Raw genomic sequence first — 26849 nt, forward strand, 5'->3', positions numbered from 1 at the left:
GTGTGTCTATATGGTGGAAGAATGGGTGGACAGACACAGAAAATATCAAAAAGAAAGAAAGAAAAAGCTTCTGATCATGAGCTTATTAGTTGAGGGATACAAGGGAAACAGTTTCCCATTTAAGTCCCTCACTAGGACTTTGCTCCTATGAAAATATGGGGATGTAATTCATGGATTCCCAAAGCAAAGTTACATAAGAACATAGAGCTAGGCTGCATTTGTAACCGTGGAGGTCTGGATTGCGATCTGATCCTGGTTTTGCCAAAAAGTTTGGAAATGGGTGGTGGTAGGATTCTGAGCTTTCTTTCAGGTTCATCCAGAGTCTGGATTCCAGAGTGGTGGGGGCCCCACCCAGTTCCAAACACAGAACACAATCTGGTATGCTCTAAATTTGGCTGGAGCAAAATGCTTGGTGATGTGCTCCTGGCCTTTGGCTCAGTGCATGCTGGCAACTCTCCTTGTCTAAAGGGTTGCCTCCTGAGGATGGTGTTTTGGGGTGGGAGTGGGGCCACAGAGAAAGAGATGCAGACGCCAGATTGTTTCGCTTGTTAACTTAAGAATGTATGCAAATTTCATTTCCCCACTGTCAAAAATCTCTGTGCGCTCTCCAGCTAATAAGCCCTGGGCCCATTAGCATGCAGACTGAGCACTTTTGGCACTGGTAGCAAAAACAAGAAATGACTCCACCCTGCCAGATCTGTGTCTTTCTCTCAACATCCCCTTTCCTGGACATGGGCTCACCATTTAGAAGAGAGAAAGTCCCAGCAGTGCTAAGCAAAGTTGGATCACTACCAGGTCTTATTTGCACAAACTGTGTTTTCCAAATTAGCATTCTCCGCAACATTCATATTCCTCAACACTACTGACATAAGCAGAGGTTTTCAAAGGCAGGAGATATAGTGCACCCACCTACTCACCCAACCAAACCACCAAACAGCATTCTCAGACCTGGGCCCTAAGTCACTGCCAAGTGAAGACTAAGAACTGAGAATTAAAAATTATGAGGAACGTGTCATGACTGTTTCCCAGGCAAATCACAGGATGAACAGCAAGACTTTATAAGTCCTTTTGGTCAAGAGGAGGCAATATCCAGGTTGGAGGAAGAGAGAGACACTGGAATCAAGGGACTCTGCAACCTGTATAGTTCAGAGGCAGATTTAGGAGAGCGTAACTGGTTTGCCTGCATTAGGCACCAAGCCAAGAGGGCGTCACAAGGGGCATTGCAGCAGTGAGGTAGACTGGAAGGTGAGAGGCGGATGTGTGTGCTAAATGCCAAATAGGGTGCCATCAAAACTGGAAAGCCCAAGTCCATTATTGTATCGTGTTTGCGCCTAAACACACCCAGGGGGAGGGCATAGTGCACAGCATGGGTGGATGAATCAGCCTCTTTCCAGCACATGCCAATTTCACATGTGTTCTGCCCCAGTGTAATAAATTGTGATTTCCATTCAAAAGTTTTGCATTTAAATTGTTTATCACAAAATGTGTACTTGAATATTTAAATCTCCGCGTACACATTTCTAAACATATTCTATCCTAAAATGCAATTTATTTTGTAGTGGGTGGTATTTGTTTGTTTGTTTTGAAGCAGAGATTTGTACAACAACAACAAAATCATGGAAGATAATTACATAAAAAATCATCCGAAAGATAATTACATTCTCACCTGTGTATTGTTAGAACGGGAGACGTAAATTAGGTAACTTCTATTGAAAATATAGGCCATACAAAATCCTCTTCCACTACTAGTACTCAGATCCAGAAGTTCACAGGCTCTAAGCCTGGAGGCTCCTGATGAGCATGTTATGGTTTGTCTGACAGCAGAATCAAGGTAAATGTTAACAGGGCTATCTCAGTGATTTAAAGTTCCTCATAGCAACTACAGCTTAAAGGGACATGAGTTTTTGTTATCACACTTGCAGGAGTGAGCAGAAAGAGCACTGGAGTCTTACAATTTCAGATCTCAATGTCCATGTGAAAACAGCAGTGGTATGATTTCCATGACCATGCTGGCTACAAATGTCAATCACAGAACCTCAGGTTGAAAAGGCTTGCTGTGACTATACTATGGCTTTCAAATTAAGGTCTGTTGTTGTTGTTGTTGTTGTTGTTGTTTCGTATCCAACAAATTTCTTCTGAGAGTACACTTATTGGTATTTATGGACCAAAGACAGCAATGTTTATTAACTTCAATGGGTATCCTATGAATATGACCAGTGTTGGATACAACCCAACATTTATTTGTCACTTTTTTTTACACAAAAGTGTCTCAGAATGACAGATTTAACTCAACCCAGACATTAAGAAATCTTAACCTATTTGAAAATAATTATACTAAATTGTGGAAAGAGGTTAAGAAAGACTTGGAGATATGGGGAAGGAAACTCTCCATGTTTAGTAGAATTTCAGCCATCAAAATGAATATACTCCCCAGGATGTTATTTTTATTCCAATCAATCTGGATTGTAAATAATAATAATAATTAATAATAATAATAATAATAATAATAACAATAGTAACAACATATTCTGTTGGAAGAATATTATTTATACGGTGGGGTAACAACAACAACAACAACAACAACGATTTATACCCCATAGTATAAATAATATTCTTCCAACAGAATATTAATAATAATAATAATAATAATAATAATAAGTGATAAGACATAAAACATTAACTCTTCCCTAAATAAGTTAAGCTGCTTCAAAGAAAGGAAAAAATATATCTCTAAATTCATGTGGCAAGGGGAGAAGACAAGAATTAAACATAAAATTATTATAGATACAAAAGAAAGAGGCTTTGCCCTGCCAAATCTGCAATTGTTTCTATGAGGCAGCTTGTTTATGTTGGTTAAAAGAATGGATTATATTGGACAATGTAGACATTTTAGATTTAGAAGGTCACGATTTAAAATTTGGTTGGCATGCGTCTTTGGTATGAGAAGCTTAAAATCTATAAGAGTTTAATGAACACATTCTTAGAAAGAATCTGTGTAGAGTCTGGGAGAAATATAAAAATCTGCAGGAAAGAAAAACACCTTTATGGCTATCTCCCATTGAAGCAATTACAATTAAGAGAGTTAATATGGATAGACAATGGGTGACCTACAGGAGACTGCTGGATTTTACTGAAATTAATGGAAAACATAGGGAGCCAAGCTCCGGACTGGTTGCAATATCACCAGATATATGACATGTTTAAACTAGATAGAAAGAATGGATTTTTGGACCAAGCTCACAATTTGAAAAAGAACTCTTACAGAATAAGGATAAACTTTTGTCCAAAATGTATAATTTTTTTTATTAGAATGGGAAACAAAAGACGAGCTAGTTAAAGCTTCAATGACACACAGGGCAATAGATAAAGGACAGAATATAGATCTTAACCTCTGGGAGAAACTTTGGAAAAGTGACCTGAAATTTACTGCATGTTATTCACTGAAAGATAATTATTTTAAAATGATTCATAGATGGTACCTAACTCTGAGTAAATTGGCTAAGATTTATAAAACAGAATCAGATATGTGTTGGAAGTGTAAAGAAGTGTTAAGAACCCTTTTTCACATGTGGTGGACATGTAAAAAGGTAAAAGTATATTAGGAAATGATTTATAATGAATTGAAAAAAATATTTAAAACTGCTTTCCCCCAAAAACCAGAGTCCTTTTTGTTGGGAATAACCCAGACAGAAATTCCTCAGCATCATAAAGGGTTATTTATGTATGCAACAACTGTGGCCCGTGTTTTGTTAGCCTCAAAATGGAAAATGAGTGAGGTCCCAACTAAAGAGAATTGGGAACTTAAGTTGACAGAATATGTAGAACTTGTAGATTAAACACATAGAATAAGAGAGCAAGAAGAACATATATTTAAAGAAGAGTGGAAAACATTTATTGAATATATGGAAAACAACTGTATACAGCTGAAAACGCTGGCAGCACTAAGGTAAATTCAACAGATTAAATAATTTTCGATGGATGTAAAAGTGGAAAACTGATCTGTATGGTTTAGTAAAATATGCAGGAATGCTTGATATGTAAAATGAATGATGGAAGGAGAAGAAGAGAAGTCATTGGATATTTTAAAGTTTGAAAAATGTTTATTTTTAGATGTAAAATTGAAAACTTAATAAAAATTATTTTTTAAAAAAAAACAACAACAACTTTGCCTGTGGTTGCAGATGAGATTTGTATGTATCAAAAAATGCTGATGGAAGGGCCAAGTGTAGGGAGGAAGAGGAGAGGACGGATAGTGTGCATTTCATATAAATTCATATTAAGGGGGCACAAAGGGATTGCCAGACAGAGACACCCAAGCCAGTCCAATCTAGCAAAACAGTCAGTGTGTGAGATGCTCTGCTTTGGAATACCCCAAGAGGCAACCCTCCCACACTTTCCTTGGCTGCTGCCACCCCCCACCCCTCAATGAGTCACGATGCCTCCTACCTGTTTCTGGCAGATAGTAATCCCACCCTGCTTTTAGCCCATCAGCAAATTTTAACACCTCTGCTTGCACTGCTGGCTCAGCTGTTCCTGACCAGCAGATGGGAAGCTAGAACGCCACTATATTCCATACCCACCTGCTCCGAAAGATGTAAGACAGAGGACCTAAGTACAAGGCCAACATGGTTGGGTTGTGAAACATTTTGGTGGCAAGGCACAATCCACACTAAAGAGCAGGGTCAGCGGAAGACATTTGGGCACCTGAGGTGAAACACAAAATGGCACACACACCCCATCAAGGAATAAAGTGTGGGCGAAAATTTCTATCAGGAAATGGGGGGGGGGGATAAAATTAACCTTACCAGACCTTTGAAGCAGTAATCAAGCAGTAATCAAAGGCCGCAGTGGAGGTGAGGGAATCATACTGGACAGAGCCCAGGAGACCCCACTTGGCAGCTTCTGCCATTTCTTCCCTAAGGGAGGGGGGAGATTATCAGTGCTTCCTATTCACCCAGAGGCCACTGTAGAGGCAGCACTGGGGGGCTGCTGAGGAGAAGGTTGCCCCGGGTCCAAATGAAGCATGTTGCAGTTGTTGCTGTCACTGTAGCACATTACTTATGGGGTGTATCTGGTGCCCCTGTGGATCCTGCCACCTGAGCTCACCTCACCTTTGCTCATGGGTGGGCCAGCCTGCTGAAGCAGGAGAGGGGGCGCTGAATGGGATGAACTATACAAAGAGACAGGGACACAGGTGTCTAAACCACTGAGCCACTAAGGCTTGCTGATCACTAGGTCAGCAGTTTGAATCCCCGCAATGGGGTGACCTCCCATTGCTCGGTCCCAGCTCCTGCCCACCTAGCAGTTTGAAAGCACGTCAAAGTGCAAGTAGATAAATAGGTACCACTCTGGTGGGAAGGTAAACGACATTTCCGTGCACTGCTCTGGCTTTGCCAGAAGCGGCTTAGTCATGCTGGCCACATGACCCGGAAAAGCTGTCTGCGGACAAACATCAGCTCCCTTGGCCAGTAAAGCGAGATGAACGCCACAACCCCAGAGTCGTTCGTGACTGGACTTAACTGTCAGGGGTCCTTTACCTTTTATACAAAGAGACACAGAATGGGCCTCCTCTATCAATGGCACAGCTGTGTTCCTCAGATTCTTCTGGGGGGCAATAGCAAAAGCAAATCCAGTGGTACCTCAGGTAACATACGCTTCAGGTTACAGACTCTGCTAACCCAGAAATAGTACCTCGGGTTAAGAACTTTGCTTCAGGATAAGAACAGAAACCGTGCTCTGGCAGCACGGCGGCAGCTGGGGGCCCCATTAGCTAAAGTGGTGCTTCAGGGTAAGAACAGTTTCAGGTTAAGAACGGACCTCTGGAACGAATTAAGTACTTAACCCGAGGTACCACTGTATACAAGCGTCCAAGTCAGTCAGGTTGAAATGAACAAGTCCCATGAAGCACAACAGGGCTTACTCCTCCTAGGTAAGTTGCAACCAAAGTGAGCTCATCTGCCACCTTTTACTCACCTTAAACCCAACTCCCCTGAATTAGGAATAATTAAAGGGGGAGGGTGGAACCATGACACAGAAGAAACGGCAAAAGTTTTTCATTCTGCTGAAGCTCTCAGCAAATATTCTGTCTTCATAAAGGATGGTGCCCTTTCCAAACAGGGCTGGTGGATAGGATGCTGGTGGTAGGATGTTGGATAGGATCCAAGGGGTCTTAAGCAAAGCCTTTCTCTCTTCACTTCCCTCTGCCCAGCAATACAGGGGAAATAATAACTTTTTTTAATTTAGTTGCAGGACTTAGAACAGGCTTCCTGAACCTCAGCCCTCCAAATGTTTTGAGACTACAGTTCCCCTCTTCCCTGACCACTGGTCCTACTAGCTAGGGATCATGGGAGTTGTAGGCCAAAAACATCTGGAGCGCTGAGGTTGAGGAAGCCTGACTTAGAAGAAAGCTCCCTGAACTCAGCAGACCTTACTCCCAGTTAAGTGAATAAAAGATTGCAGCTCAAGTATTAGTAGAATACCATTCAGATGTGTGGATATTATCAATGATTGGCCTATATTTTTGCTACATTTTGAATTCTGACTTCTGAGCTGTATTACTGCATTATTGTCCTCCAACTTCATTTTAATATTTTATACTTTAAAAAAACCCAACAAGAATAATTTGGTAACTATTATCAGGGAGCTAGAATTCTCAGCCTCATTTATTTCCTGAAACTATTTGCCCAGGAATAGCTATATCTATTTGCCTAAGTCCAGTAGGTACAGGAAGAGTTACTAAATGTTTGCACAGTCCATTAAGTTGAATGGGCTACTTAGCAAGTTCATTCATAGTAAATCAGAAGCTGAAATTTGGCTTTGAGTTTACCTTTAGGTGTGAGAGAAGCTATAGGACCACCAACAAGTTGGTTCCTTTCATAATTTCATGGCTCCTGTTTGCAAACATGGTACCCAGCTATTTACATCCAAGTTGTACTTGGGACGCTGGTGGTGCTGTGGGTTAAACCACAGAGCCTAGGGCTTGCCGATCAGAAGATCACGGTTTGAACCCCCGCTATGGGGTGAGCTCCCGTTGCTCAGTCCCTGCTCCTGCCAACCTAGTAGTTCAAAAGCACGTCAAGTGCAAGTAGATAAATAGGTACCGCTCCGGCGGGAAGGTAAACGGTGTTTCTGTGCGCTGCTCTGGTTCACCAGAAGCAGCTTAGTCATGCTGGCCACATGACCCGGAAGCTGTATGCTGGCTCCCTTGGCCAGTAAAGCGAGATGAGCACTGCAACCCCAGAGTCGGCCACGACTGGACCTAATGGTCAGGGGTCCCTTTACCTTTACCTTGTACTTGGGACCTTGACACCAATGAACACGTGTGTGTGTGTGTGTGTGTGTGTGTGTGTGTCAATCACAGCTCCCTAGTGAGGTTCTATAATGTGCTCTGGAGACACACAGAACCCCTTAGCATTTTACATGCTGCATGAAGAGAACACACACAATGAAACGGCAGGGAACATGACAAACATGAATGCCATGTCCAGCACGAATCAGCTCTTTGTCAACTTGTTTATTCTGGTGGGGCACTGGTATAAATGAATGTGCTTAACAATAGCACCACCCGCTTTGCCAGTTGAGGCTTTCAAACTTCAAGTATTTACAATCATACTATCTCATGTCTGGCAGAGAGGCAGCTACCAAGGGGCGGATGGACTCTCCCACCACCCCAGCAGGATTTAGGACGTATCAACAACACCTTACAACTACTCATTTTAGCAAGAATCTGCCTTGTGCCTAGAAACAGGGAGAGTGTTAATGGATAGCAGCAGGGACCTCTGGTGCTCTTGCATTGAGCAGCTAAATTGGGGAAGGGAAGAGGGAAGTTAGGAAACGTGTTCCTCACATGTTCTGATTAGGCCACAGTCACATACGCCTTAAGTTACATCCCATTTGGATTACTGTAGCACAGTCTACGTGGGGCTGCCATTGAAAAGGGCTCAGAAATTTCAACAGGCTCAAAGAGCTGCAGCCAGATTGTTGACTGGAGCTGGTTATAGGGTTATGTGTTGGAAGTGTAAAGAAGTGTAAAGAACCCTTTTTCACATGTGGTGGACATGTAAAAAGGTAAAAGTATATTGGGAAATGATTTATAATGAATTGGGGGGGGGAATTAATATCCCTTGTTAGAACAGCTCCACCAGTTACCTGCCTGTTTACAGGTGCAATTCAAAGTGCTATAAAGTCCTACATGGTCCAAGCTATCTGAAAGACCATACAAGCTTGCCTGGGTTTTGAGATCTTCCAGGGAGGCTCTGCTCTCAGTCCCACCACCCTCACAGGCATACTTGCTGAGGACTCAGGAGAGAGCCTTCTCAGTGGCTGCTCCCAGACTTTGAAATGCCTTCCCTGGAGAAGCCAGGAAGGCTCCCTCCTAGTTATCCTGCTGGCAGGTGAATACCTTCTTGCTCCAACAGGTTTTTGAAAGCAGACTGCTTTTAATGAAAGGACTGGTGCCCTGCTATTTTTAATGTAGACATCTGAAGGCAGCCCTCCTTCAGGAAGCTTTTAATGTCTGAGGATGATGTTATTTTTCCTGCATTTTTGTTGGAAGCCACCCAGAGTGGCTGAGGCAACCCAGCCATATGGGTGGAGTATAAGAAATAGATTGTTGTTGTTGTTATTTCTATGTTTTAAACAGATTTTATATATGTGTATAATTTTATTAATTTTTAGTTGTGTTTTTTAATTATTGCATTTTCTATGTTTTTATCAATTGTTTTTATCTGCAACCTGCCTCACATCCCATCAGGGGGAAAGGGAGGGTATAAATACATTAACCACCACCACAATGTTCCTGTAGTGGAAAAAATCCTTACGGTTGCCCCTAAGGCAGCGTGAACTTGCATGTGTGAGTGAAAAATATGCCTGACTCTCCATTTTTTGTTGCAGCAATGTGCCATCCATCCCAGTTTGTGTGAATTAGAAGCAGGAATTGTAATGGAAGAGATGCTTTTGATGATACTGAGAGCTCATCCAGACTTTCTTTTGTACTCTGTTTCTAGGAGCAGGTCCATGATTTTAAAGCGCCATGTCTGAGCCCCCTCCCCTTTTTTTACCCTGGCACTTACCCTGTGAAAACCTGCTGTTTAACACTGAATTGGAACAAATGACAATTTGAGCTTTCCACAGATTACTGCTTGAGCAGGTTGTCTCAGAGAAGGCACTGGGGCGATAATAATATTTTATTAAAGTGCTTAAACACGGAGCTTTAAAGCACAGATTTGTTCCTAGAAAGCACATGTCAAATGTTAAGTGTGGATGAGCCCTAACTAGCAGTGGCTCTCCAGGGCTTTCAGATGAGAAGTCTCTCCTAATTCTACTTGAAGATGTCAGGAATTGAACTTGGGACTTCTGCATGCAAAGAGAGTGCTCTACCACTGAGCTCTGGTCCTTACATTAATGGGAGTATCAGGACTGAGGTGTCCAGCATATTAGGGGTTGTGGGAAGGGGAGAGAAACAAAAGAATATCCCATGGGAGGAGGGGAAGTGGGAGTAGGATTTAGACAGCTGAGGAAAGAATTATAGCTATAGAAGTATTATTATTCATATCCAAGGAAATGGCAGTACCACTCTATTCTGCCTTTGTCCACTTCTGGGCACCAGCTTAAGGATATTGGCACACTAGATGATAGAGAATCTGGAAATCAAGTCTTATGAGGAACAGTTGAGGGAGTTGGGTATGTTTAGTACACTTTTTTTAGCTGTGGTTCCTGCATTGCAGGGGCTTGGGACAGATGACTCTTAGGGTCCCTTCCAACTCAATTATTCTAGGATGTCAAGTCGGGACCACATAACACTGGTCCTGAGAGATCTGCATTGGCTCCCAGTATGTTTCCGAGCACAATTCAAAGTGTTGGTGCTGACCTTTAAAGTCCTAAACAGCCTTGGTCCTGTATACCTGAAGGAGTGTCTCCACCCCAATCGTTCTGCCCGGACACTGAGATCCAGCGCTGAGGGCCTTCTGGCGGTTCCCTCATTGCGAGAAGTGAGGTTACAGGGAACCAGACAGAGGGCCTTCTCGGTAGTGGCGCCCACCCTGTGGAACACCCTCCCTTCAGATGTGAAGGAAATAAGCAGCTATCCTATCTTTAAAAGACATCTGAAGTAAGCCCTGTTCAGGGAAGTTTTTAATATTTAATGCTGTACTGTTTTTAACACTTGATGGGGAGCCGCCCAGAGTGGCTGGGGAAATTCAGCCAGATGGGCGGGGTATAAATAATAAATTATTATTATTATTATTATTATTATTATTATTATTATTATTATTATTATTATTATTATTATTCAGGGACCTTTGAATAATGGTTTGTTGCAGACATAACTGTGATTTTGGTCCATTGGTTTCAATGGATCTATTCTGAGTAGAATTTAGTTGGATGAACCCAACATGCCATGGAGTGGTGGACTTCCCAGGGTAACCCCACCACTCACTTACTTGCCTTGTCCCATCAGTACAAAAGGCAAGAGGCAGATAGCAGAGGTTGTGACTCCTACCGCTTGCTGTCACTGCTTTACCCACTTGGAGAGGCCCGATGAACGGGCAGCCATAGCAAGAAGGATCAGCAGGCTTAAGGGCAGCCTTGGGGCTTTCCTGCTGGGGCATCAATCAGTCTTGGCAGAATCTGATAACACCAACCCCTGGATAGGACCCTCACAAACTGGGCAGGAAAAACCAGGGCTATATTGAGGGGGGCTATATTGGGAGGACATGACCTGTGCATGTGAAGCAGTGAGCCATTCCAGATCCCAATCAATAAGCACATTTTTGGAGGGTGTTCTGGCTGCATGTGTTTTCATATGCTATAACCTGTCCTGAACCTTCCAATGAAGGGCAGGTAAAAGATACTGCTGCCATTAGCTGCTATTGTTGTTGCTGTTGCTCTTTACTACTGCTGCTACCAGACCCTCCAAGTGTCCCTATTTTCCAGGGACAGTCTCAGATTTACAGAAGCCATCCCTGTATCTGATTTGATCCCAGGATGTCCCACTTTTCCTTAGGAAGTTCCTATTTTCGTCAGAGAATCTTGGAGGGTATAGAGTTATGCGGCACCTAGGCAAAGGAAATAAGGAACTATACAACTTTTAGGAGACATCTGAAGGCAGCCCTGTATAGGAAAGTTTTAAACATTAAATGTTTTATTATGTTTTTATATATGTTGGAAGCCGCCCAGAGTGGCTGGGGCAACCTAGTCAGATGGGTGGCATATAAATAATAACATGGTGGTGATGGTGATCATCATCACCATTGGAGAAATATTGGAGGGTATGTGATACTGCTACTAACTATATATGATAACTGACATAGGTGTAGTGTCCAGGACAGGCATAGGCAAACTCGGCCCTCCAGATGTTTTTGGGACTACAACTCCCATCATCCCTAGCTAACAGGACCAGTGGTCAGGGGTGATGGGAATTGTAGTCTCAAAACATCTGGAGGGGCGAGTTTGCCTATGCCTGGTCTAGGAGATTGAGCTATGACTCAGGAAGTCCTCAGCCTCAATATCACCTCTGCCCAGGGCTGGTTCATCCATGAGGCCTGGTAAGGGCACATGAGCAGCAGATTCAGCCTTCAAGGAATGCATTGCCTGCTGGGGCACTTTCCTTAGAGGCCAGATCTGCCATCTTATTGGCAGTCCCACAGCCTCTAAATGCTGCCTCTACAGCTGCCTCTTTGGCGAATAGGAGGCACTGTTGGTTTCCTCCCACCCTTATTCCTGATATAGATATTTATCCCCACTTTGTTCCTGTGGTAGATCTTTACTCACCCCTTCTTCCCTGATTTTGTGGTTCGCTTCAGGTGCCCAAATGTATTGGGCCAGCCTTGCCTCTGCCATGCACCCGCCCACTGTAAAAAAATTTGCAAGATACTGGGCTCAATGGACACATGGTACAGTGGTGCCTCGCAAGACGAAATTAATCCGTTCCGTGAGTCTCTTCGTCTAGCGGTTTTTTCGTCTTGCGAAGCAACCCTATTAGCGGCTTAGCGGATTAGTGCTATTAGCGGTTTAGTGGCTATTAAAAGCTTAGCGGCTTAGCGGCTAAAAGGCTATTAGCGGCTTAGCGGCTTAGAAAAAGGGGGGGAATCGAAAAAATCTCAAGACTCGCAAGACATTTTCGTCTTGCGAAGCAAGCCCATAGGGAAATTCGTCCTGCGAAGTGCATCGAAAAACGGAAAACCCTTTCGTCTAGCGGGTTTTTCGTCTTGCGAGGCATTCGTCTTGCGGGGCACCACTGTATAAGGTATATGATCCATCCAAGACAACCCCACATGGGCTTGCTTTTGAGAAGGGACAAAGTATGAAGTGGATCTGTAAAACTGCTGTATTTCTAAACACTTCCTCTAGTGGCTTATAGAACAAAATGATGAATGAAAGCAGGAGTAGCTACAGGACACCAACCTTAACAGGATACCAATCTAGCACCCTGGATTGTGGATTCATCTCCTTTCATTCAGTTGCACACAGTTCCTCAACACCAAGACATGCTGAAATTCCACTGGGCATTAAATAAATTCCACCTAAACGAACAATCACCAAGGACAGTCCAGGTGTCACCCTTGCTTTAAGAGACAAGGGCAGCGAAGAAGGTTTTTGGGGGCCACAGGGAGTTGCCTTGCTGCTGAATGTGCAGGCATCGAAGCACCACATGCTATACCTGTGGGTTATTTTGTACAGAAAGCTATATCTCTTCCAGAAAAACTGCAGCCCCGGGTGTGCATAAACAGCCAGTTAGAAAGGATGCCTCAGTCACTTGATCACTCATTCAGCTACTGCTGGGTATTAAGCCACAAAAAGAGAATTCTTAAAAGTTTCCATAATGGGAGATGGCACACTCCCATTTTGCTCTCTTGCACTTGCTGAGAAAATGTTGATTAGACTGCAAGACCATGCTGCCTGCCTCCCCAATAATGTACTTCCTTGCCTTCCCTCAGCAACTCCTGGGAAGCTGTGACTGCTCCACACTGCTGGCACCTTGGCTTCTCTGGAAATATATGATCTGATTGAAAAAAGGTCAGCTGGCAACCTCTGCTGCTGCCCTTTTCATTTTACTTTTGTTCTTCGTCGCTCTGGACAGTACAGGAGCACCCTCTGTCGGCCAAGTGTCAGAGCTGACCAGATCCTGGTCTTGCTGAGCCCTACCTGATACCTTTAGCCAATTCTTTCAGCTACAAGAGGGAAGGGCCACTCTTCCAAGTAATCCTTAAACTGGACTTTCATGCTCACATAGGCTAAAAGGCTACTGGCCCACGGGAACACTGCTTTCTCTTGAACCTCAACCATGCAAACCTGTCAACATTTCATGTGTGATTACACCTTCATTCCAGCTACATCCCTGCAGCAAGTGCTTCTACCTCTTACTTTTCCAGCTGCATCCTTGCTGTGGTCTTTTCATTTTGAGGTGTTTTTACTGTCTGTCTCCTTAGCAGTTGTGTGATTTCCCAGGCCCATTTTTAGTACCCTTGGATTCCACTAATCGGGCCCTGGGAATTTGAATTCATTTAAAGTAGCTATATCAGGGGTCGGCAAACTAAGGCTTAGGGGCCGGATACAGCCCTCCAGGCTTGTAAAACTGGCCCGTGCCACAAAGTGGAACCCGACGTGAAGACAGGACTCCCAGCGATGGCAACAGGAGGAAGAGGCCGAGCGGTGGCAGGTCTGCAAATCAAACACTGCGCCTGGTTTGATTGGCAGAGCCACTGCTGCTCAGCCTCTTCCTCCTGCCGCCACCGCCCTAGTGTTCCTGTGGGCCAGAGAGCAGAGTGGACAAGCTCGCTCTGCCTACCTGCCTATAGCAGCAGTAGCAGCAGCGGTGGTGGGGAGATAAGCAGAGCACCTTCTTTCTCTCAGCGGGGAGGAAGCCTGTTTCATGCCGACACTGCTAGCCCTTTGGCAAATGAGGCAGGCGGCAAACCAAGAAGGCGGCTGGGCCTGGGGTGGGGTGGGGAGTACGACTACTTGCCCCCCCCTTAGTGTGCATAGGAATAGATAGATAATAGATAGATAGATAGATAGATAGATAGATAGATAGATAGATAGATAGTCCGGCCCTCCACAAGGTCTGAGGGACAGTGGACCACCCCCTGCAGAAAAAGTTTGCTGACCCCTGAGCTAACTACCTCTTTTCCCAACTAGGGCTGCAGCTCCCTCCTTACATCATTTATTCTGTTATCACCTAAGCAGTGGTTAGGAAGCCAGAGCATTGGTGATTTTGATAAGCTTGGGACAAGCAATATACAGTGGTACCCCGGGTTAAGTACTAAATTCGTTCCAGAGGTCCGTTCTTCACCTGAAACTGTTCTTAACCTGAAGCACCACTTTAGCTAATGGGACCTCCTGCTGTTACCGCACCGCCGCCACACAATTTCTGTTCCCATCCTGAAGCAAAGTTCTTAACCCGAAGTATTATTTCTGGGTTAGCGCAGTCTGTAACCTGAAGCATATGTAACCTGAAGCGTATGTAACCCGAGGTACCACTGTATTCATTGAGGCTCAGAAATACACAAAAGGGAGAGAGGCAAGTGAAGTCTGAACAGGGAAACTTTTTTGGGGGGGAGGGAAAAGTTTAAGCTTAGCAGCTTAAGGATCAAGACTTTGGATGTGATCTGGATTCTGAAAATTGTGGAGCCTCAAAGGTTGGACTGGAGGACCTCAGGTCCGGGTGGAGACAAATGTGGTCCTCCAGACTGTTGTATTTGGTCATTGAGTCTCTCCACAAGCCACATTCCCTATCCCCACTAGTTACCAGGCCTGCAGCATTCCATCCCTGAGTATTTTTGCATGGCTGGAATGTGTTTTTGAACTCCGAGAATGCCTCTTGTTTGCCTGGATGGAGGATAGAGTGGGTTGCACAATTGTGTGCAAAAACAAACATAAGTAGAGCAAGGTAAGTGTCATATTCATTGTTCGATGCACTTTTGCCTCTGGCTCCGTCCACCACTAGAATGTGACACACAGGCCTTAAGAGAGAATATTATGAAAATGATTTACAGGTGGTACATGACCCCAGTCAAGCTTGCAAAAATTTACCACTTGCCTGATAACAAATGTTGGAAATGTAAAGAAACTGAAGGTACTTTTTTTCACCTTTGGTGGACGTGCCCGAAGATTAAGGCTTTCTGGGAAATGATATATAATGAAATGAAAAAGGTACTTAAATGTACCTTTACTAAGAAACCAGAGGCCTTTCTCTTGGGCATAGTCGGCCAATTGGTGTCAAAGAAAGATAGAACTTTTTTATGTATGCTACAACAGCAGCAAGAATACTCATCGCAAAGTATTGGAAGACACAAGATCTACCCACTCTGGAAGAATGGCAGATGAAGGTGATGGACTACATGGGACTGGCTGAAATGACTGGCAGAATCCGAGATCAGGGAAAAGAGACGGCGGAAGAAGATCGGAAGAAATTTAAAATTTATCTTAAGAAATATTGTAAAATTAATGAGTGTTAAAATGTTGTGGTTAAGAAAGTAAGGGATTACAGCTGAAAAAGATTAAGTAAAAGGAAAGGAAAGGAAACAATTGGATAAAATTAAGGGGAGGATTTGCTGAAATAAATTTGGAAATTGGAATGCAGAAAGGGGAGGTATGGGGAAGTCGGGGAAATAAGGTTCAAGGAAAAAAAAGATTTGAAATTATACATGTTTGTTTGTTTTTGTGTGTGTATGTTTGTATAGTGTGATATGTGTGTTTTTATAATTTGTGAAAATTCAATAAATATTTTTTTTAAAAAAAATAGAATGTGACACGCAGAGACACTGTTGTACTCAGATCCTGCTTGCAGGCTTCTCACAGGCATCTCGTTGGCCATTGTGAGAACAGGGTGCTGGCCTAGATGGACCACTGTCCTGATCCAGCAGGCTGTTTCTTGTGAAATAAAAAAGGATTTAACTGGCTTACAACCTTTGTCTCAGTCACAGTTTGGGACAAGTGTAGTAATCATCAATCACCTGTCCCCAATTTGGACACAAGGAATACTAATTAAAATGAAGTTCATTGGCATTCTTACTGGAACAAGTCACTTTTATCCAAAGACCCGTGATCAAAGATAAAACATTCGTTTTATTTTGGAAAAGTTTCATCATGTACCAAAAGTGTGCTGGGTCTTAGAAAGAAAGCAGGAAATTGTGCTGCGTAGAACGATGTGTTCAAACCAAGAAAAGGAAAACAAACAAACAAACAAACAAAATCACTCACAGCCCAAGGGAGAAACAACAAAAACAAGAACTACAGAATAAATTAATCCTAATAAATGTAGGATTCCCATTATGCACGTATACGCAATGGCAGAGGCAAATTATGGGTGATTGATGAAGTTGCCACTTTAAAGGCTCCTTGATAAAGTGGATCATTTGTAAAACAAGCAGCAGAAAGTGGCAGGGAGGGGAGAGAAGGGAAAGAATCTTGCCACCTCTGTTAAGGAACACAAATAATGCTCTGCCAAAATTAAAACAGGTGATTGTTAGGCTTTTTCTGCTGATGACAGCAAAAGGGAAGAAAGGTACTCAAAGTACCTATCTGGTGCTTGAAAGCTTGTGTGTCAAAGGAGGATGTGTGTGTGTGTGTTCAGGGCCGTCTTTAGTAGATGCAGTGCTGGAGTGCAAATATCTGCCCAGTGCCCCCAAATTACCATGGATGGTGTTGGGGTGGCCGTAGCTGCGCACTGTCAGCCATCGGGGGGGGGCACTGTGGGAGAGCAATCCCTGCAGAGGCTTGGGAGCGAAGTTGCACCCCTCCCAAGCCTCTGCGGGAGGAGAGCGCAGCTTCCCTCCTAAGCCTCCTTGGGAGGAGAGCAATCCCCACAGAGGCTTGGGGGGGAAGCTGCACACCCGCCAGCCTTATGGTTGGCAGGGCGCAGGGATAAGGGAGGCCACTGGCAAAGCTGCACAGCTCCCCCACTTGCTGAGGCGCCCCTGAGAGGCCAGTGCCCTGGCGCGATGCACCACTAAGCCCTATGGGAAAGACGGCTCTCTGCATTTTCAAACTGTAGTGTTAGGCTTCCACAGCCCTCTGACTTAGGGCTCATCCACAATTCCATTTGTCCCGCGATTTCTAAGCACAGGTCCAAGAGGTTTTTCTTTTGACCCGCAGCTTTTCCCAGGAAAACCCACTGTTTACTGTTCAATCAGAACGGACATCAATCCACAGAAAACCAAATTGATGTTTGTTCTGATTCAGTAGTAATCAGTAGTAAAACAGTGGGTTTTCCCAGGAGAAGTAGCAGAAGCCCCCCCCCCAAAAAAAATGGGGGGAAATATTCCAACCTCTCAGACCTGTGATTTGAAATCACAGGACAAACAGAGGTAAGTATGAGCCCTTATTCTGGATGCATCTGGCTAAAACAACTGGACAGAAGCAGAAAGGCATGCCTGGGGTTGTTGGTCTCTAGAAGCTTGGCTCACCAATGTGCCTGTAGAGGATGAATCCCAGGAAAAGCAAATTCCACTTGAGCACAAGAGATTCTGGGCACTTCAAGGGTATCTCCTTATTACTTATATCTATCCACACTACATGTGGGGATGAAATTCAATTCAGATTGAATTAAAAAGTGAATATGCCTCATATATATGTTCTGAAACAATGCACAGACTGAAACAGGTTCCACGCCCCTAAAGCTTCCTCTACACCTGTCCTTGCAAGCTGTTTCTTGTACATGGGCACATTTGACTGTCACATTAAAGGACAGTCCACATGTTATTGGAACCCCAACTCTCATCAGTTCCCGTCTGCATGGTCAAAGTCCAGGTATGGTGGGTAATTCAGTTCACATTTAACAGCAATTCTAGCTAATTCACATATTCTGAAACAGCATGCAAACTGAAACTTAGCCATCCTTCAAAATTTACGGTTTTCGCAATGTTGTAATGTAGTGCTCCAGCCAAGTAATGTGCAAAAACATGCACGTAGTTAGGTAAAGTCAGCACAACGATGCATATACAGTGGTACTTTGTGTTACATATGCTTCAGGTTACATACGCTTCAGGTTACAGACTCTGCTAACCCAGAAATAGTACCTCGGGTTAAGAACTTTCCTTCAGGATGAGAACAGAAATTGTGCTGTGGCGGTGTGGCAGCTGTGGGAGGCCCCATTAGCTAAAGTGGTGCTTCAGCTTAAGAACAGTTTCAGGTTAAGAACGGACCTCCGCAACGAATTAAGTACTTAACCTGAGGTACCACTGTATTCATTTTGGGGAGGACACTCCAAAATACAGACATTCCAAAAAAATGACTAAAAACATTCAAAAATATAAATATTAGGGGAAATAATACTTTGCAAAAATAGGTACATTAGAAGATTTTTTTTCCTAAAGTGTTACAATGGCTGTGATGGTTGATGAAGGCTGAAGCAGATAAGAATCTACCGGTCATCGTGACTACTCATGCCATCGGAACAGAGCCTTACTGTGAATACTGTGCATTGGAATCCTTGAAAGATTCCATCAACGGTGTCTCTGAAAAATCTTATATATCACTTGGGAAGACAGGCGAACTAATGTCAGTGTACTGGAAGAAGCAAAGATCACCAGTGTCAAAGCAATGATTCTTCAACATCCACTTCGTTGGACTGGTCATGTTGTTCGGATGCCTGATTATCATCTTCCAAAGCAAGTATTCTATTCCCAACTTAAGAATGGTAAGCATAATGCTGGTGGTCAACAAAAGAGGTTTAAAGACTCTCTCAAGGCAAATATATATAAAAAAGTAATATAAACACCGATAACTGGGAAACACTGGACTGCGAGCGTTCCAATTGGAGAACAGCCTTTACCAAAGGTGTCATGGGCTTTGAAGATGCTTGAACTCAGGACAAAAGAAACATGCTAAGAGGAAGGCACACTTGGCAAACCCTCACCATGATCAACTCCCACCCGGAAACCTATGTCCCTACTGTAGAAGGACGTGTGGATCCAGAATTGGCATCCACAGTCACTCACGGACTCAGTGTTAAGACTGTGTTCATGGAAGACCATCTTACTCGGTTACAAGTGATTGCGAAAGAAGGAGGAGGAGGAGGAGGAGGAGGAGGAGGAGGAGAAACCAAAAAAACTTTGAAAACTTCCAAACTAACCTAATATTTATTTGCAACTGGCATAAATTCATGTTACTAATGGACAGAGCAATAAATGAATGGAAAATGTTCTGCCCTCCACCACTGGAGATAGCCCAAGTCCCATGTGATGCAGGACTAGCCAACATGGTGCCCCTCCATATGTTGTGGGACTATGACTCCCATCAGCTCCAGTCAACACTGCTAGTAACCAAAGAGTTGTCAGAGTTGTAGTCCATCAATATCTGGAGAGTACTATGTTTGTTCCCCCTGATGAAATATATCAGATAACTTATTTTGTTCTTCTCATTCTTGCACCATTTATTTTCTTGAGATATATAACAGCACACATGTGTACACACATGCCACCCAATGGGATATGGCCAGTGTTAGTCCTACTCTGAGTAGACGCACTGATATTAATGGACCTAAATAGTCATGCCCATTACTTTCAATATGTCTGCTAACATATTGTATGGCTAACACTGGCCACAACCTCTCTGGCACCCACACATCAAACGTGCCAGGCTCTCCTCTCTCCAAGGCTCATATCACCAGAACAGACTTTCCAGAACAACCCTAGCACAAAGCAGCATGCACACACACACACAAACACCCCACCCACTGCAAGGCCCCTACCTAAAATAACCTCCTGAGTGATGGGGAACCAGCAGCAATGCCCAGAACCTGCTGCAGCCAAAAAAAGAATTTACTGGTCAGATGAACTAGAACCGCCTTGTGGAAAACATGATTCAATGGATTATTTAGGCATATAGTTTCAACCTTGGCCAAAATACTCCTCCCTCCCTGCTGCCTCTCTTGTTCCCTCCCCCAACTCTTTCCAGGACACAAATATCCAAGAGATTGGGAAGGTGCACTGGAAACAAGTGGAAACAACTACACTTATCCCAGTGGGAGGCTTGTGTGATGGGGAGTGGGACACAACACTCTCAAGAAGGAATGGGGTGGTTAGAATAAACTAGCTTGGTTGGTTTAACCACTGTTAAGCTGCTGGACAGGGGTCACGCATAACACCAAGCCATAGCTTCACAAACCATAATTTAATAAACTGTGGCTTGGTATTATGTGAATGCCAACTATTACTCCTACACATTACCACTGCTGACACATTTTCGGAATGTGATAAAACCACAATCTTAATATCCTTTTCACGTGTACTTTTCTCCATCCTATACCTACGCATTTAGTTTCTCCTTCCCAAATGTAGAACTATGAACTTGGTTTGTCTGGTGGAAGACCTGGAAGATGAGTCTCCACTTGGTGCAACCCAGCTGAGATATTAATTTACACCTTCAGTGGGAATGAAGTATAGATGTCAGGGAGAACGGGCCTAGTTCAGCATGCTAGTTTTCTACAGCCTGACGTGGTGCAGTCCCAGAACTGTTGACTGCTTTAGAGAAAACTACTCATTGTCTTAGATGCGTATGGCAGACATGGCATATCTTAATCATTACAAACCTCATCCATTTCCCCCACATTTTTTTATTAAAGTCTGTGAAATATAGCACAGGGGTACAGAATTATCACTGTTCTCCAGCCCCTCCCCCCTCCTTTAGAGGGTCTCACCCTTCTACCAGAGGAGCACTGGTGTGACAAAAAACATTTTTTTCCAAGCCTAATATTAATTCCAGATGCTTGTAAGCCATTCAGTTTGTACCTCACCCTGTAAAAAAAACACACTCCCTTTCTTTCAGTTGTGGAGCCTGTTTCTACTGTGACATAATGGGCTGGGTTGTTCTGTGGCCTGCAATATATTCACACACAGAGGCAGGCTTTCCATCGCAAGCAAAGAGCACCATTCGTCTGTGCAGCATATTGTTGCACTGTTGTTCAGGACACATTTCCACAACTATCACTCAATAGATTTGGATGCAAGCAGGGCTGTTTTCAGCTGCTGTGGGCAGAGTCCCGCTCCCCACAACTGGCCATTGAAAGCATCATAAAATTATAGATTTGGAAGGGGTGCCCAAAGGTCATCTAATCACAGCTAAAGAATCATTGCCAGATGGCCATCTGACCTCTGTTTAAAAGCCTTCAGCAATGGAGAGTCCACCACCTCCTGAGGTGGAAAATTGTACCTAACATTTGGTCGGAATCTCCTTTCTTGTAGTTTGAATCAATTGGGTTGGGTCCTACTCTCCAGAGCAAGAGAAAACAAGCTTGCTCCATCTTCCATGGGACAGCCTTTGAGATATTTGAAAACGGCTATCATATCACCTCTCAGGCTTCTCTTCTCCGGACTAAACATACCCACCTCCCTCAAGCACTTCTCATAAGGCTTGGTTTCCAGACCCCTTATCATCCTGGTGGTCTCTTCTGCACATGTTCATTTGTCAATATCCTCCTTAAAATGCGGTGCCTAGAACTGGAAACAGTACTCCAGGTGGGGTCTGACCAAGGCAGGATATAGCGGTACTATTACTTCCAGTCATGAGCTGTCAGAACACAGAGGAAGGGGAAGGGAATCCTGGCGAGCAGTGTAGCCACAATTGGTAGACACTAGGACAAGCTGAAGATGAAGAAGGGGAGGTCGGGGTCTTAGGAGGGACATCAGATGATGTTGCAGGGGCAACCAACAGTTCAGTTATCAGAATCAGAGGAAACACATCACCAGAACTCTAAGGCATTGGGAACAGCAGGAAATGCACTCCAGGATACTGACAGGCAAGGGGACACAGCCCAGCTCACTAGTTGACCAGGTGGCGATCATGGGGTGCATTAGGTCTGTGAGGAGGTTTGTGGTCTCTCAGCTGGTCAGGGCAGGTAAGAATCACTTGCTTAATGAAGTGGAGAGGCAAAGCTGCTCAGCTGGATCAAACTCCGGTGCATCAATCAAAATGGGGAAGGATAAAAGGGAAGAAAGGCAGATACTCTGGGTCTGCTCAACTTTCTCCACTGATGAACTATAGCTTGGCTGCTTTGGGAACTCCACTGGACTGTGACTTCAGGACTGGCCCTAGCTGATGAGGCATGAACCTGACCTTGTGGATTGACTTCAGACCTTGCTTGTTGTATTGGACCTGGACCAGTATTTGACCATGTGGACTCTTTGACTACTCTTGAGTGTTGAGACTGTGTGCACTACAGTGGTGCCCTGCAAGACAAATGCCTCGCAAGACGAAAAACTCGCTAGACGAAAGGGTTTTGCGGTTTTTGAGCTGCTTCGCAAGACGAATTTCCCTATGGGCTTGCTTCGCAAGACGAAAACGTCTTGCAAGTTTGTTTCCTTTTTCTTAACACCGTTAATACAGTTGCGACTCGACTTCGAGGAGCAACTCATAGAACGCGGCGTGGTAGCCTTTTTTGAGGTTTTTGTGATTTTTGAAGCTTTTCCGACACCGTGCTTCGCAAGACGAAAAATTCGCCAGACGAAAAAACTCGCGGAACGAATTAATTTCGTCTTGCGAGGCACCACTGTATCAGGATTTACCTCCGGGTACCCTTAATCTAGACCAGTGGTTTTCAACCAGTGTGCCATGGTGTGCCTTGAAGTATGGTCAGGGGTGTCACGGGCAACACTGGCTTCTGTCCCTCTTTCCTTCCCTCCTGCCTCTGATGCCCTTTCACGTCTCTGCTTCCAAAAGGCTTGCATGGCTGTTTGTTGCAGCAGCCCTGGCTACAAGCTCTGCAGGTGAATGGTGCCTCTGGGGGTGGCCAGGGGGTGCTGGTTGCCTGGAGCTGAGGTAGCCTTGTAGTAAGCAAGCAAACAAGCAGGCAGGCAAGAGAACCCAGCCAGCCAGCCAGTCCACCAGACCTTGCTGTTGGGAATGGATAGAGAAATTGGAGGCTTGGCAGGCAGGCACTGTGCTGGCCTTTCTTGTGCTTGCTGCATGCACGGCCTGCCTGGGAGCTGAATGCCCGGTTCTGAAGGGAAGCCTTTCCACCATGCATGCCTGGCAGTGCCCGCTGCTGCCACTGCTGCCTCCCAAGGCAAGTGCTGGCCTCACGTTAAATTTTGGCCAGTGTCTGTTGGGCCACTAAGGCTGGGAACATCCTCTTCCCAGGCCCTTGTGGGGCAGTGTGAGGAGGCACCTCTCTGGGGCATGGAGGGGGGGCAGCTCAGAGACCAGGGACAGCAGCAGCTGCTGCCTAGAGGACTCCCAAGCAGAGGGGAGAGGAGAGGAGGTTGAGGGAACACTCCACAAGGGAGGGTGTTTGGGAAAGGGTGAGAGGCTGCCAGTTCTGCAGGCAGAGGGTGACATAACTGGGCTCCTGAGCCCCACAGGGGTGCCACAGAAAGAGCCATGGACTCAAAAAGGTTGAAAACCTCTGATCTAATTCTATTGATGCAGCCTACAATTGCATTAGCTTTTCTTTGCTCCTGCATCATAAGGCTGACTCATGTTAAGTTCATCATTCTACTGGTGCTGCCCCTGAGAATGAGGGATGGTGAGAATGTACATTGGACTCCATCTGGAGAGCACCAGGTTCCCCATTTCTGGTCTATATCTTTAATTTGTATATTGACCTTCCCCTGTCTTATCCTCCAGCCCTTATGCCTATGGATTTCTCTCCTCCAGCTCTACAGGGTGACCACACATATATCATCCCAAATTAGCTTTCCACACTCTGCTGCCCTCAAAATGTTGTTGGATTACATGAGAATGAAAGAACAGCCTGCTGGATCTAGCCACTGGCCCATCCACTACAATGTCCTCTTCTCCCAGTGGCCAACCAGGTGGCTATGGGAAGCATGTAAGCAGGACCTGAGTGCAACAGTGCCCTCCTCTACTGCGGATTCTGGTATTAAAAAGCATACTGCTTCCAACAGGAGAGGCAGAACACAGTCATCAGGGTTAGTAGCCTATGACTCTCATCAGCCCTAGCCAGCACAGCCAGTAGCTCAATAACATCTGGAGAGACCAGGTTGGGAAAGGTTGTCCCTAATGGTTCAATACTAGCTCCTCACCTAGTCTTGGAAACTTTGATGATGGAGGGAAGGGGAGTTTTTCTGCATATAAGTTTCAGGGGGAATTGCCATATATAGCATGTCCTGGAAGTTGCCCTGGCCCCATTCCCATCTGAGAAGAAGATCTAGCTGAAAATTAAACCTGTTTGACAGTGGTAAGAGGAATGTTTGAATGTTATATGATTCTGGAAACAATCCTAAGTGTTCAAGGGTTCACAAGGTTCTGTGACAGTGAGACCGACATCGTGGGCTGTGGTACCCTCTAGGCTCCTTTGGTAGAACCTGTCAAACTGCACATAAAGGTTGTAGACCCCACCACCATCACAAACAAACAAACAAACAAACAAAGAAACCCATCCTCAATCTGTCCACTAGCACCTCATAAATATCCCCTCCAGAGCTAGGTCTGTTCTCTAAACATGCCAGAGACTGGTTTTGTGGCACGTACAGTACTGAATTTCCCCTGGAGATGGGAGAGGGGATGGGACTAAGCTGCAAAAGCTACATGAGCCCAAAGATGCCAAAGTATTTGCAAACAGCAGAACTGCCATATTGGGTTAGATAATGACCCATCCAGCCCTTCATCTATGAATGGATGTTTCAGAAGGAAAAATCCCGGACAGGGGGAAGTAAGGACAATTAAGGAATGATTAATCGCTTACAACTCATTCTTATCTTCAAACAACCCCCAAAGATCCAAGGACACATCATGCAGGACTTTGTGTTCTTTGCCATCTTAGGTAACATGCATGCTTAGCTGATGAGCAGAACGGAGTATTTTGGAACTTGATGAAAAGCTGTGACCAATCTATTCAAGGCACTGTGTCGGAGCGAGCTGGGATTACATGAAGTGCTCTGCTCATGTTCAGAGGCACTTTGATTTACATGGCTCTTTAGAGGAGGCCCAGAAACCTAACCATGCTAGTAACCGGCAAAAAGAGAGAATTTCTTAAAATCTACTGGAGTTCTAGCACTCTATTTTGGAAGTGATTTGCTTTTGACGAATGTGGGGTGTGGAGGATGCGTGTCTCAGGAAATGGATACTGTGACATAAATGAGAGACTGCCTGGAAAAACCTTGGGTGCCCTTCTATGCTCACTGGGTAAAGCAATGGCATTCAGTTTTGGTACTGTTCTTACGTATACTTTGGCCGAGATAGAATGGATGGATAGACAGATTGTTTCCACCTGGTTATCTCAGATGGAGATAGTAGGAAATCATGCACCAGCCTATGCATAGGGTCTCTGTCAGTTCAGTTGCAGTTTATTAGCCTTAATCAATGACTGCACCCATTTACTGGTTTATGACATTCATAGTCTCTCCGAATTCAGATGGTACAGAGAAACAAGAACTGCATGCCCCTTGTTCCTCTCCTGAATAAGGTAATCTATCAGGCCAACCAGGGTTAATTCACTTTCAGCTAAGAGTGCCTGCAAATGAACTGTCACTGGTCTCTCCATCAAGTTGGCCAAGAAAGGTGTGATAGTTACTGATCAGTAGTTGGCATAAACCTCAGGGTCCAGTGTAATTTCCCACGCCCAAGAGTGGTCACCTGTATTTGCTTCTTTCCCTCTTGTAGCTCCATACATTTTCCCTTTCCTATCAGGTCTCTCAAGCTATATACACACTACACAATTAAAGCATACCCTCCCTCCCCAAGAATGCTCCGAAGGTTAATAAACACATGATTAGGAAACGATGAACCATCTTGAGTGTTTGGGAAGAAAATCAGCATGTAAATGATGATACAGTATTTTGTTAGCTGATGTCTCACTGATGTCTGATGTATTGCACTATGATACTTATTTGAGAGGCTAAAGACCGAGGGGCACTTCCCTGTGAAGGGTCTAAAATATGAGCTGATATCCAAATCCAAGTGAAAGAGATGAGTTTTGTGATTCTGGGAGATAACTTTGCAACATGAAACCATTCTTCTGTAAGTATATCCCGTCTTTTTTTTTTCTTTTCTTTAATGCAGAATAGCTAGCACAACAATTGAAATTTTGTCACCTTCTGGGAGGGAAACACATTTAAAAAACCCCTTCCAACAAGGTTCTTGTCCTTGTTATTGAAAACAAACCAACCAAGTCCCAGAACTTGCACTATGGCAAGAGACAAGGGTTTCTTTCTTGTCCATCCATCTGTCCGTCTGCCCCTGCCCCCCCCCCAGCCACCCTTCTCTCTCTGTTCACCTGTGTAGAGATCAGTGTCTGTGTACTCATCAACCTTCTTGTGGTGGAGGATGTAGTCCGAGACTTTCGTTCCGATGGCTGGCTGGACATCCAGCCACTCCAAGGAGACAACAGTGCTAGAAGGTTCCACACTGGGGGAAAGCCGCAACCTGGGACAAACAGAAAAAGACAGGCAGGTTGGAAACCAGTTTCTTTCCTTTGGTACAGCTGCAAACAAAAAACCATTTATGTACGCAAATGCGTTTTTTGCAAGCAGCTTATCCTAATACAATGCATTTGTGTGTGCCATTTTCACTAAATATATGCATTATTATACACATTTTACCTTCACAGTGTTCATTTTTGTGCAGAAGTGCATCGCAAAATTTGGAGAAGTGCAAATTTCAAAGGTTAGTTGCATTTTTGTTTACATATTGTTATGGACAGTCTCAAGTAGGGAAGTTTGCATTAAAATATGAATCAAACTAAGTTGTTCCCCCTGCCCCAGTATTTTTTAGGATCTGTGTGCACAAATCAACACAATAGGAGCTTATCTGTGCAGGTCATCTGCTTGCAGATACATAGGAAGCTGCCTTATATTGTACTGAATATGACCAGTGCCTGTCCTGTGCCACAAAGGCCTGGCTTATGGTTTCCCTGAACCACCTAGGACCAGACCAGAAAAAGACCTTTCTCT

The 26849-nt window shown here is 44.4% G+C and overlaps 1 protein-coding gene across 6 annotated transcripts in view; it reads right to left on the reverse strand.

The window, feature by feature from the left end:
* The window catches only part of ASTN2 (astrotactin 2), a 672988-nt gene that overhangs the window by 76888 nt on the left and 569251 nt on the right, over positions 1-26849 (reverse strand). For all 6 annotated transcript variants that reach the window (XM_082208795.1, XM_082208797.1, XM_082208799.1 and 3 more), the window contains one exon: positions 26174-26322. In XM_082208795.1, coding sequence (XP_082064921.1) covers positions 26174-26322 — 149 coding nt within the window. The remainder of the gene's footprint in view (positions 1-26173; positions 26323-26849) is intronic.

The sequence above is a fragment of the Podarcis vaucheri genome (genome assembly GCF_965113315.1).
Source record: "Podarcis vaucheri genome assembly, chromosome: Z".
Taxonomy (NCBI): Eukaryota; Metazoa; Chordata; class Lepidosauria; order Squamata; family Lacertidae; genus Podarcis; species Podarcis vaucheri.